Raw genomic sequence first — 13,710 nt, 5'->3', positions numbered from 1 at the left:
CTTCCTGCATTTTAATATTATATAATTTATTTAAAATTAAATCACACTTACTTACTTTAGCGTCTGACGTGCCCTCATGCAGCTCGATTAGTTTGTTCCACAGCTCCTTCGCACTTGAAAATGGTCCGACTCTATTCAGTTCTTCTTTTGTCAACCCGCATTGCAGCATACAGGTTGCTTTGGCATCAGCTTCGACCTTCAGTTAGTGCATGAAACGAGTTCTCTAGCGCCGTCAAGTGGTAGCTCGAGACCGGTCTGGATGATGATCCACATCTCGACTTGCGTCTTGAGATGGTAGATCATCCGGTTCTTCCAATAGGCAAAGTCTTCGCCGGAGAAGAGCGGGGGGCGAGAAGTGCTAAAGCCTTCTTGGAGGGCCATTTAAAAGAACCTTGCCCACAAAAATTAGCAAAAAAAATGTACCAGGACTTGATCCTGGATTAGCAGTGCGGTATGGAAGGATAGAAATAGAAGTTCACCAGTTTTGAAAAAAAATAATAATATATTATTAAAAAATATTTTAAAAAAATATTATTTCAAATTTTGCCAAATTCAATATTTTATCAATACTAATAAACCGTGAAAGGATGAAAATGAATTTTTCGAAAATAATTTTGGAGGGAAAAAACGAAAGGCGTACAAGTATTACGCTATACAAACGACAAAGCCACGAAAAATGCTTGAATGGTGGTTGCACCAGTTCAAAGCGACCCCGCTCTGATACCAATTGTTGGATCGAGACGCGCTAGAGGGGGGTGAATAGCGCTCGTGGATAAAATCGTTCTATTATCGGAATCGTAAAAACTATCGGAGAAGTAACGCAGCGGAAAGAAACAAACACACAGAAAGACAAGGGAATTTACTTCGTTCGGAGCATGTGACGACTCCTACTCGAAGGCCCGCGATCCTTGATCGCTTTCCGTGGGCAACAACTATAAGTTCGACAAGAGTACAAGTATTACAGTTAAGTATAATGAAAAAGTACAGTTATACCGACGACAATATCGTAATCTGAAGATTTGAGCTCGGGTCGTCGGTGTCTCGGATCGTCTCTTGAGCGCTTGTAGCGAGAAAGATGGCTTGGAAGTTGTTGCAGAGCTGCTGGTGAAACCCCTTATAAAGGGTGTTCAAGGCGCCTTCTACTGTTCACCAGGGCCAGCCGCGGAGATGAGGAGCGAACTGGTGAATCTTATCGCAGACTCAAGGCGCCTTCCACTGTTCACAGGGCGGCTCCAGCCTTGCATCCGAGGCGCCTCCAAGCTCCATGGGGGCGCCTTGGTGTTCATCCGAGGCTTTAAGTTGCTCCTTTGCACTGCAAGATACGTATACCCTGCAGCACAAAGTTAGCACATAATACAATAACTATTATAAATGAAGTATTTAACAGTCCGAGTCTGACTTCGGGTTTCCTACCGGAAACCCTAGGTCGACCCGACGCCTACTGTTCCGGAACGTCCTCACCTACTCCACTCGGGAGATTTACTTGTTGCCAGTCCGATCCTGATCATTGGACTTTGCTCGGCGCGGACTTTCTGCTGGACATCCGCTTCCTGGCTAGTCCAAACTTTCACCTGGTTCGCGACACCAGGACTTTTCACCTAGGGTTACCACCCCCTAGGACTTTTGCCTGAAGCCATCGACCTGCCAAGACTTTCCGCATAGGGTTACCACCCCCTATGACCTAGGGTTACCACCCCCTAGGGTTTTCACCTGCCTAACCGCAGCTAGGACTTTTGCCTAAGTATCACTTAGGACTTTCCTGCAGCTCCATGAACTTTGTTAGATAACACCACCACTTAACTTTGAGCCCTTTGCCATAATCAAAACTCAGGTTCGATCATCTGGTGCTCACTGCACCAACACAGCCTACTTCAGAAACCCCTAGAAAATTCTACAAAAATCCAAAAATCATGAAATTTCGTGTAGGCATTATTTAGGGCATATACTATCAAGGAAAAATAGTTTTCAATGAAAATACTTCATATTTTCAAAGATTGACACAAACTTGAAAACTTGCAAAAACTTTAGTGTTTTCTTCAAGTTTGTGTCTAACTATTCAATGGTGATTACTATTAAAAGATAGCCTTCACCAAGGTTTTCCAAAATCATTTTGAAAACATTTTCAAACCAATATCCCACCATGTTCCTTGGGCTTAATGCACATGACTTGTACATTAGCTTTCCCAATGATGGGAAAACACATAACTATGTGTTTTGATGAACTTAAAAACTCAAACGAATGCACTAAATCAACATCTTGAGTTTTGTTCATCATCTTAACATCTCACTTGTATTTAATGTGCACTAAAACACATACAAGTCACCTTATAGTCCTTGTGAGATGTGAGATTTTGGTTTTGCCCTATTCTAGGGATCATGCATATATATCTAGGCATTTTAGAGATATTAGACATCCACCTAGGATGTCACTTGTTAATAAGTGTTGTTAAATGCCATTTGTCCTTAATTACAAGGAATTAAACTTAATGCATGATTATGTTATGGCATACATCAAAAGGAAATAATTTTTCAAAAAAATATCCTATAACTACATGATGTATGAATGTCATGACATGGTTTTTTTTTTTTTTTGGATTTTTCATAATAAAACATGAATGCAAAAATAGACATGATGTCATGGCATATGATGGGCAAACAATCATGGCAAGGTTTAGCATAAATAAAATATACCTAGATTACCTATCTAAGTATCCTTAACCACTTAGCTAAATCAAAAAACATAAACCCTAAATCGTCCAATTTCCTTAAGAAAATGTCAAAACCCAACTTGACATTTCTTTAATCTCTTGATTTGTTTATGCCACTTAAAAATTAAGCATATCCTCAAATGTTGGCATATTCCATTTTTCCTCAAGAGTAAAAACGTAAATCAAGGCCCGGATTGCCTTAAATTTCTAAGAGAATACCAAAATCTCAACTTGGTATTTCTCTAGGTTTTCTCAATTTATGTCATTTAAGATCAAATCAATTTTTCCACCATTAGGCACATTTTACTCTTTCAAAGAGTAAATAATAATTCCATTTCATTTTCAAAGGTTAACAAAAACCTTGAAAATGCTCCTTGAGTGTCAATTTCTTCAAAGTTAGGTTAACTACCCTTCTTCTTAGAGTTGACACTCTCTAACCCATCTATGGGGTAGAGAAGATGCTCCTAGGAACCCAACACCTATTGGTGCTCCTTGGATGCTCTAGGTACTCACTAGGGATAACTTCCCTAGATACCTTCCTAATGACCTTGTTGGGCTTCTTAGAAGCCTTGGTCACATTTTCTAGGTCAACTCTAGGGATAGCCTCCCTTGTGACTTTGTTAGTGACTTTCTTAGACTTCTTAGAAGTCTTAGTCACATTTATCGCAAAAATACTCTTAGGGATGACTTCCCTAGTATTCTTGGCTTGACCACTGGACCTAGGGTTTGTTCCATAACTATATGGAACTCTATGGTACGAGGGCACATCCTTCTTAGCCTTTGGTTTGTATCCCAACCCTCTATGGCCATTGGATGGCTTTGATTTTCCTAGCCCTAGGTATTTCTCATTTTGCCCTTGTAGGATATTTTCCATCCTTTTTAGGGTCTTTTCCATTTTATCAAGTCTTGACCTCAAGACTTGATTTTCTATCATTAAATCCTTAGGTTTTGGTCCATGAGCATTTTTGTTCTTGGGCATGTATCTATTATCCTTAGTGTTCCCGCCCAAGTGTCTTTCTACCTTCCTAACCTTAGGTTGGGTAGTTTTGGCATGTAGGGCCACATGCTTTTCCTTAAAGCCCTCATGCTTTCTATTCTTATGGTAAATTGCATTAAAATGATAAAAATTAGAACTATCATGCTTTTTACCATAATGTAAAGGGGTAGGCTCAATAAATGTTACCTTCTTCTTTACTTTGGAGGCTCCCCCTTGACTAATGCCTCCTTGAGCCTTGATCATCTTCTTCCCCTTGGGGCATTGACTTCGGTAATGCCCCTTTTGGTTGCACAAGAAGCACACAATGTGCTCCTTGCTCTTCTTTGTTCCGGGGATGGTCTCCTTGAGCTTCTCCTTGCCTTTTTGTGCCATTTGGCCCTTTTTCTTGGCCAATTTGGGGCACTTGCTCTTGTAGTGCCCATGTTCCCTACATTCAAAGCATATAATATGATTTTTATTATTAATTGAAATATTTATACCTTTCCTTGTAGGGGTGGCATCTTTTCCTTTGGATCCGGAGGTGGAAGCTTCCTCTTGATCGGACCTTGATTCCCCTCCATTTGATTTTTCTTGACTTGTGGAGGTAGAATCTTCTTCCTCCTCTTCGTCTCTTGACCCGGATGTAGAGGCTTCTCCTTCTTCTTGATCCGGCGTCACCAAGGATTGCTCCCCCTCAATCCTAGAGGTGGAGGCCTCATCATCTTGAATATGAAACAAGGAGTATGCTCCCTCCTTATTCCCTTTGATGCATTCCCTTGAGGATGAAGCTTCTTCTTGGACTTCTTCTTCGGAGGTTGAGCATCTCTCAACCTTGGAGTCCTCCTCTTGGTCTTGCTCCAAAGAGTCACCCTCTCTGGATACTTCTTGCTCTTGTACAGTGGAGGGGATCTCTTCATGAAGCTTGGCCAATTTGCTCCATAATTCCTTTGCATCTTCAAATTCTCCAATTTTGCAAAAGATGGTGCTTGGCAATAAATTGACCAAAAGCTTGGTCACTTTGTCATTTGCCTCGCACCTTTGGACTTGCTCCGAGCTCCATTTGCTTTTCTTGAGAAGCTTGCCCTTGGAGTTTGTTGGAGCTTTAAAGCCTTCCATTAGAGCAAACCATTGCTCTATCTCCATCATAAGAAAATTTTCGATTCTTGATCTCCAAGAATCGAAGCTTGCCGATGTGTATGGTGGAGCCACCCTTGTGTCAAATCCAAGCCCATCTTGGAATTGCATCTTGAAGTTGAGCTTCTTGAATTCCTTGACTTTTGATGAATTTGCTCCAACTTCTTTACCCTCTAGCTTTCCTTGTTATGCTTGACCCTTCCGGCGATGATTCTGATGAAGAGCAACCTTGCTCTGATACCACTTGTTAGGACCAAAAAGTAGCTAGAGGGGGGGTGAATAGCTCGTCGTGTGCTAGATGCTCGTCGTTGCTTGTTTCTTCGAAGATGTGCAACGGAAAATACAGAAACAAATCACACAACGCTAACACGGTTGGTTTACTTGGTATCCACCTCCCAAGAGGTGACTAGTCCAAGGATCCACACCTACACACACACCCTCCACTAATAAAACTCTCCTTTATGGTAACTACCAAGGGCGGAGAAGCCCTACAAGACTCAATATAAGAAGAAGAAAGGGTAGTAAAGAAATACAAGCTTACAAGCTTACAATGAGTGCACAAACCCTAACCCTAGTTTCTTCTTCTTGCTTTGATCCTCCTCTTGACTTGGAAGAGCCTCCAAGAACCTTCAAGAACTGGCGATCTCGAGCTTGAGAAGAGCTGTGGAGGAGCTGGTGAAGATCTGATATGAATCTATGAAGAGATGCCGAAGACAACGCTCGCCTGCGGCTCAAATACGACGCAACGGTCGGATCCCAATCGATTCGATTATTCCCAATCGATCGGGGAGGCTTTGGATCGATCCACGAATCGATCCAGAGCGCCTCTGTGCTCTGGAAAAACGCCTGGATCGATCCATCGCTTATCGCGCGAAGCAGCAGCGTCCCAATCGATCCACTGATCGATTGGGACATCTGGATCGATCCACTGATCGATCCAGAGGCTTTCTGTTCGCTGGGAAAGGTCTGGATTGATCCACTGATCGATCCAGAGCTTGGTTTTTGACCAAAACCAAGTCCCAAATCTCCCAAACCAACATCCGGTCAAACTTAACCTGTTGGTACGTCATGCCTAGTATCTAGTCACTCCCTTGACCTGCTAGAACTCCCTCACCAAGTGTCCGGTCAATCCCTTTGACCCACTTGGACTTTTCTTTCATGCCAAGTATCCGGTCACTCTCTTGACCTACTTGGACTTTCACCTAGCTTCATTCACTAGGGTTTTCAATCTGCCTAGCTTCACTCACTAGGTCTTTCACCTGGCTTCACTCACCAGGATTTTCATACTGCCTAGCTTCACTCACTAGGACTTTCACCTGGCTTCACTCACCAGGATTTCCATCTGCCTAGCTTCACTCACTAGGATTTTCAATCTGCCTAGCTTCACTCACTAGGTTTTTCACCTGGCTTCACTCACCAGGATTTTCATACTGCCTAGCTTCACTCACTAGGACTTTCACCTGGCTTCACTCACCAGGATTTCCATCTGCCTAGCTTCACTCACTAGGACTTTCACCTGGCTTCACTCACCAGGATTTCCATCTGCCTAGCTTCACTCACTAGGACTTTCACCTGCATTGTCCATGTGTCTACATGTATTGTCAAACATCGAAACTATGACCAAGACTCAAGCTTGGTCAAACCAGTCAACCTTGACCTAAGGGATATTGCACCAACAAAATCGATATAATATTATATGTTAATAACACCAGTTTTGGCAGCGGTCTACGACCGATGTAAAATTAGTTAATAACACCGGTTTTGCAACGGTGGAAAACCGATGTAATATTTGTATTTTTTTAACAGCACAAATTTGATTTCCGAAACAATGAAAAACTGACAGTAACAAAAAAAAATACACAAATATTCACAAATTACACAAATATTCTTCATTCAACAGTATCCATAAAATACACAAATATTCACAAATTACATAAATAATCTTCTTACAACAGTATCCATAAAATACATAAACATTCTTTTTACATCAAAGGCTAATAGATATCAGAATCAAGGTAGAACATTCTTTTAACAGCACATCAAGGTAGAACCGCACTTCAAATGTAATCTAGCATGCATTCAGCCCGCTCGAACCGCACTTCATCAATTTCAACTCTGGAGTACTTGAGATTTGTAAACTGTAAAAACATATAAATAATATATTAGTAAACCAAGACCAAAAATCATAGTTGAAAAAGCAGTAAGGGCACCAGGTAACAAGATGACTAACTGAAATGCTTAAAAAAAGAAACATTCATCAATTATCACATAAATATAAGGGATTAATTTGTAACAACAACTCAACAAAATGAACTACCTCCCTAAACTAAGGGATTGGTGTGCATTGAGATCAAGAAAGGTGAAACAAACAACTATATATATCCACTAAAGAACTTGAGATTTTCTGACTTGTAATTCTCTCCCCTAAACAATCCAAAACTCTTGTACGTATAAAAAGTGACAAAGAATAAATTTCCTTTAGAACCAACAGAACTATGAGATCAACTTGATAATCAAATTACTAATATTGTGGTCAATATATAACTGTATATAATTTCCAAGGCCTATAATATATGGATGAGGATGCTCAATAATACATCAAGTAAAACAAGAAATAAGTAAAGAAGTAAATTCACCATATATCATCATTGCTTATTGTATATTGTTTATAATGTGCATGTGTAGATCATATCATAAAAGAATGAAGTGGTAATTAATCACATAGAAATTACTTGAAATAGGGAAACAAGAGAGAATATGTATTCTTGTCCCACTGTCTTTAGTGCATGCAACTGATCAATGGAATCTTTGAACGGTAAGGTCTCTTAAAAAAAATCAAGAAAATCCCAAAACACTTTTTGTTGGATTCATAAACCCCAAGCGCAACAACTAGAGCAACGAATATGATACTGAAGTAGTGTTGGAAAATGCAACAAATTTTCTTTAGGGCTTATATGCAAAATGGAAGATATTGTATTATTACCTTTGCTGGAAGTGAATCCTTGTAGTCAACTCCAAAATTTTCAATTATATCTTTCATATATCGCATGATATAAAAACCACATTACTTCGCATTCAGTTGTTGAGGAGCCTATGTTAGAAAAGAAATATTGGAATAACTCCTTCGAGGATAGTGAAACAGTTGCTAATCAAAAGGACATACCTTGACAACTACCCATGTTGGTTGTTTTTTCCCTTTCCTTCCCGCCTCCACATTATACATTTTCAAGGCCCTTCATGCATATAATCAGTGGGAATTGTATTGCCACATCAAAATACATCCATGTTTCAACAAAGGTAAGAAAAGAAGCCAAAAAACTTACATGTTGACAACATATTTCCAATCTTGTTCAAGAATGCGGTGATCAAGAGGATCCAACAAAAAATTAATCTCCTTCTCAACATTGATGATAGTCAACGTTATTCTTACTGCAAGTTCTCAAAATATGCAAGTGAGAGTGATATATAATGTTATTCTTACTCACCCAACATTGCATGGCACAACAACCAATTGGCCAGTTGAGGTACCAATTAGCCTACTGCTTAAGTAAGAAGCTCTTTTATTCAACTATTCTTGGATGGAATTTTTATTCTGATTTCTTGATGGTACATACTCCACAGGCACTGGATCCACCAATCTGAAATCCTGCAGCAACATCTTTTCCTACATCTTTCTATATAGATGCCTACAATTAGAAAATATCCCCAAAAAATACAACAATCTTGATGTATGGTAAGTACGTGCTAAATCGCTCAAACTCATGGCAAATCTGCACAAATATAAATATGAATCAAAATTCTAGAACCATCAAAATCAACATAAATCATTCTTTAAAAATAAAGCCAAACCTAGAAGGCCAATTCTCTTGTATGACACATCACAAGTGCAGCAACTTGGCCTACTGTTGGCTCAATTTACTGAAGAGTAGAAAGTACAAAATTTGCCGTTTTACCCATTCCAGACTTTGCTTGACAAATAACATCTATTCCCAGAATAGCTTGTGGAATACATTCATGTTGTACTGATGAAAATTGAGGAGTACCCCAGTAAGTAAAAAATAATCTTCTGGATCCTTTAATAGAAAGGTTTACCCTATTCTCCACCAAACTGAGAAACATGCAAGTGATCTTTACCTGCAAAATACCATAAAGATTTATGCATCTATCCACTCGATGATGAAATGAGATATCTATTTAAATTTAAATAGGGTTCTCCTGATTTGCTCTCAAATTAAGAAAGTAAAATGAGCAGAGGACAAGTCTATAGTTCTAGTACTTTAATTGAAAAAAAACCACTTCCATATAATTTCAATGATTACCTCATACGCCTAAGATGAAATTGAACTATTGCCAACATAATGCTCTCTTTTGTACCAGAAGATATTTTATATTATTAACAAACTTTAAAGACCAAAATTGATTTTAACGAATTAGATGCAACTACTAAGTGAATTGGAGTGTACAAACATCTGACAGAAAACTAAATCTAAAATGCTGAGCTATTCAACAGTGGTTCCGGAACCAATCAAAATTTTCCATATCAACATCTCTCTAAAATTAAAAATATGTACGTTTAAAAATGATACTGTATCTTGCCTTCGGAAGGATGCTCAAAACCACAATCAACGATAGCACGAAGGAGTTCTGGCTTCAACAGAAAGTCTCTGAATCCGGAACTGTGAATCCCAATGTAACCCCTGTATGTTTTATCATAGTTAGTAAACAATATTCACCTTTTGTATAAATTTCGTGGAAATAAACCAAGACTAAAAAAGAAAACAAAATTATGCGACAGTAATAAAATAGACGCTACACAATGATATAAGGAAGAAAAAACATGAAGATAAATCTAATGGAACTTCAGTTAAGGGAAGAGAAAAAAAAACAAAAAAACATTTATCACATCCAATAATGTACAGTGAGGTTGAAAAATAAAATTCCTCTGCTCCAGCTTCAAAGAAAGTATGTGCATAACATAGCGACCACACAGGAATAGTAACAACTCTAAGTTGTTAGATTCATGAGCATTTCTGTCCTAATAAACTTATTAAATAATTCAATTTGATTAGAAAAATCTAGCTTTGCATGAAAATATGTACAAGAGAAGGGGAAAATGGAAAACAAAGAATGTCAACGCTAGATCTAGAATAAAACGAAGTTTCTGACTAGAGAAATCCTTGGAATGAGGAAATTTTTAAGCAGACCATAGCTATAAACGTGCAATAAATAAACAACAAAAAAGCAACTAATTGATTGAAATCATAACGACAAAAAAAAACCCTCAACAAAGAAAACCCCTTTATATAGTATGAACCATGCCATGAATATGAAGTGAAAAAAAAAAGACAAAAAAAATAGCGGAAGACTGATAAAAATTCGTTCTTACTTTTTCACTGCTTCACCGGAAACCTTGGCAGCGACCGAATCCGGAGCTTTCTCTTCCTCCTCTTCGTAGTCCAGGAGCTCCTTCTCGTAAACATCATTATCCTTGGCTTCCCCCATACTATATCGAATCAAGAGAAAAAAGATCAAGACAAGATAATATCAAAATATACAACGAAAACGCATCAATCGCACCAAAAAACTAAAAAGAAAATGAAAATAATCACCTTGGCAGATGAAAACTGGAAAGTGGAGCTAGATAGAGTCTTCAAGAGAAACAAATCAGGAGAAAAATAGAAAGTAGGACGACGAGGGTTTTGAGAAAATATCCTAAATGGGAGAGATCCGAGGAGGCTAGGGTTTGGAGGATGAATGGGAGGACTGGAGGAGAGGGGAAAGTTGGATAATAAAGGGTTGATGAAGCCAATCCACTGGCGGACTGGATGAGTGGCGAACGAGAGCAGCGTGATCTCAGCAGCCCGTGTGTTGATGCTATGTGGTTGGACGAAGAAGCAAGGGCGTCGTGTGTTGATCCTGATCGGGAGAGGAAGGGGCGTCGATCTAGGAAGGGGGAAGAGGGAGATGAGGTTGAGAGAGATGGTCAGAGGTTTAAGTTTAGGTTTAGGCTGAGAGAGATGGTCGGAGGTTTAGGTTTAGGTTTAGGTGAGAGAGATGGTCGAAGGAAGGGGCGTGATATAGATTTAGGTTTGGAGGGAACTTCACAGTGTTGCAAATTTTGGCTGGTAGGAAAATTAAAATATTTTATTTTGGTTCATTAACACCGGGTTTTAAAAACCGCTGTTAAAATCGGTGTCTATTAACGAAAAAAAGGGCGCTCATAGACATCGCCTAAAAAACCGATGTCTATGAGCGAAAATCTGCGCTCATAGACACCGATTTTTGGAAAAACCGGTGTAAAATACTCAAAGACATCGGTTTTTACTTAAAACCGTTGTTGTTCCACTGATGTCTATGAGGGTTTTTGTTGTAGTGCTCTAAAGTCTTTTAGTAATATATTAGTTGAATCATTATAGCTTATCAAGCATTCAGAAGACAAAAATTTAACCCTAAATCCTGAATCACAGAGTTGGCTTATACTAAGCAAATTATAATTAAAATGTTCAACAAGTAAAACCTTTTAAATTGAAATGTTGGATTGTAATTGAATTTCACCTGTACCAATTATCTTTAGCTTGCCATTATTTCCAAAGGCAATTGATCCTAAATTTTTGAATTCAATGTTGGTAAATTTGTGTTGATCCCCAGTCATATGTCTGGAGCAGCCGTTGTCCAAGATCCATTTATCCAGAGCTTTGGATTCCTACAAAACGTAGGATTTGAACCAAAGTTTGGTTAAAGGATGAAATTGAGTGGATAAATTTTTGGATTTAATTTAGTTGAATTGCATTTAAAATTTATAGTGTAATGAGTTAAGTTTTAAGGTTAAAATAATTTTTAATTAAATGTTAAATAATTTTTAATTAAGTTTTTAAAATAATTTTTAATTAAGTTTTAAAATAATTTTTAATTAAGTTTTAAAATAATTTTTAATTAAGTTTTAAAATAATTTTTAATTAAGTTTTTAAAATAATTTTTAATTAAGTTTTTAAAAATAATTTTTAATTAAGTTTTTAAAAATAATTTTTAATTAAGTTTTAAAATAATTTTTAATTAAGTTTTAAAATAATTTTTAATTAAGTTTTAAATTAAGTTTTTAAAATAATTTTTAATTAAGTTTTAAAATAATTTTTAATTAAGTTTTTAAAATAATTTTGTTTGGAATTTAACTAATTAAATTTGGAATTTAATTAAGTTTGAATTTTAATTAAGTATGAAATTTAATTAGGTTTAGAATTTAATTTAGTTTAGAATTACGTTTAGAATTTAATAGGTTTAGAAGTTTAATTAAGTTTAGAATTAGGTTTAGAATTTAATTAGGTTTAGAAACTTAATTAAGTTTAAAAAAGGTTATTGAACCGATGTTAGATTCAAACTTAGCTTTGGGTTAATCAAGCAAGCTTTATAAGGATAAGCTTGTAGTTCAGTGGCGAGGCATATGACCTCTTGTGTATCAACGGTGGACCACTTGCTGAAGACTTTCCAAATTATTCCCGCCCAAAAAACTTAATACTAAATTTTGATCTAATTAGCGCATGTTTGACTGGGGTAGCTTCGGTCAGATCCACTAAGTCTAGTGCACCAGGTAGAATTCCATATTCAGCCTAGACATGCCTTCGACAAAGTTTCCTTGACGTACTATCATCCTAATCCATTCCGATGCTATGTTGTAGGGTTTGTAAACCTTTTTAATCTAACCATTCTAAACAGAAAGTAAACCTAATCCTAAGTGTATGAGTTTGGTTAATCAAGTTGGTTGTATTGTTTTTCTACTTGCTCCCCCTGAGCCATAGCTTAGATAAGGTCTATCTAAGTAATGAATCTGACTCTTAGGGATTAAGTATAGGTTTGGTTCAATTGGTTTGGTTAAAAGTTTTGTTTGAACCCATGCTTGGACTTAACTTCTAACTTATTGACTAATTAAAGACAAATATTATTTGTTTGTTTGCTTAGGGTTGTAGCCAAGTCCTGATTTGTTGTACACGGCTCGTTGCGACCCAAGTACCATATTTAGACACTTAGATCCCAGTTTGAACCTTTCCAATGTTTTTTTGAGTCGCTCGACTTGTCCTTTCAAGTCAAAATTTTCTTCCTCAAGTTTTTCAACTTGAATTGAAGTTCCAACTTGAACTTGGTTAGTCGAGTCACTCAAGTTAACTTGTTGCTTAAGGTGGTTTATTTCCTTAAGTAACAAGTCATTTTATTTTTCCGATTTTGATATTTTTTTAAACAAACACTTAACTACTTTAAGCAAATTAGATTTAGAATAAATCGTTACCATATTTGGATCTTCCGATCTGGGGCTTCTCTCGGAATCGAGGTCGATCTCAGACTCGTACTCTTCATCGGACTCGGAGTCAGAATCTTCGTTTCTTTCCATAAATGCAAGATGGCTCAAGTGCTTCATTTGCTTCGTGTCGGATTCGTCGGAAGAAGTCTCGTCCCAAGTTGCTTGAAGAGCCTTCTTTCATCTTGTCGATTTGGGCTTTTTTTCCTTCCGGTTCAGGCAATCGATTTTGAAATGTCCCTTTTTGTTGCACCCATAACAAATCACTTCTGATTTGTTTTGGGTCTGGTTGAGCGGAGTCTTCTTGACATTTCTTCTGAACTTCTTCTTTGTCAGAAGTCTTCGCACCATGTTGACCAACTCTTCTTCATTTGTTGAGTCGGAGTCTGACTCACCTTCAGACTCAATCTTGGTTTTTGATTTTGTCTCCTTGCTTGGACCTGCATACAGAGCTACACCTTTCTCGACATGGCTTATATTAGACTGTTCGTGTAATTCCAATTCACAGAATAACTCGTCTAACTTAAGAATTGAAAGATCTTTGGAGACTTTGTACGCATCTACAATTGATGCCCACAAAGCATTCCTCAGAAAGGCATTTAAGG

The 13,710-nt window shown here is 37.6% G+C and overlaps 1 protein-coding gene across 1 annotated transcript; it reads right to left on the bottom strand.

The window, feature by feature from the left end:
- Positions 1 to 8,833: 8,833 nt before the first annotated feature.
- Positions 8,834 to 10,573, bottom strand: LOC122051560 (DEAD-box ATP-dependent RNA helicase 15-like). Its single transcript, XM_042612786.1, has 4 exons — positions 10,428 to 10,573; positions 10,205 to 10,321; positions 9,415 to 9,515; positions 8,834 to 8,952 (listed from the first exon to the last, which is right to left on the bottom strand). Exons 2-4 carry the CDS (start codon positions 10,318 to 10,320, stop codon positions 8,912 to 8,914), a joined length of 258 nt encoding a protein of 85 aa, XP_042468720.1. The 5' UTR covers position 10,321; positions 10,428 to 10,573; the 3' UTR covers positions 8,834 to 8,911.
- Between the last annotated feature and the right edge of the window lie 3,137 nt (positions 10,574 to 13,710).

This window comes from Zingiber officinale, chromosome 1B, assembly GCF_018446385.1.
Source record: "Zingiber officinale cultivar Zhangliang chromosome 1B, Zo_v1.1, whole genome shotgun sequence".
Lineage (NCBI taxonomy): Eukaryota > Viridiplantae > Streptophyta > Magnoliopsida > Zingiberales > Zingiberaceae > Zingiber > Zingiber officinale.
The sequence above is the reverse complement of the archived record's forward strand: the minus strand, read 5'-3'. Positions and strand labels throughout refer to the sequence as shown.

What these genes read in the sequence shown, in the direction of transcription:
- LOC122051560 (XM_042612786.1), bottom strand. Translation starts at nt 10,320, where the DNA reads ATGGGGGAAGCCAAGGATAATGATGTTTACGAGAAGGAGCTCCTGGAC. An exon ending in TCCGGTGAAGCAGTGAAAAA is followed by an intron (nt 9,516 to 10,204) that starts GTAAGAACGAAT and finishes TAAAACATACAG; the next exon opens with GGGTTACATTGGGATTCACA. An exon ending in TTTTGAGCATCCTTCCGAAG is followed by an intron (nt 8,953 to 9,414) that starts GCAAGATACAGT and finishes GGTATTTTGCAG; the next exon opens with GTAAAGATCACTTGCATGTT.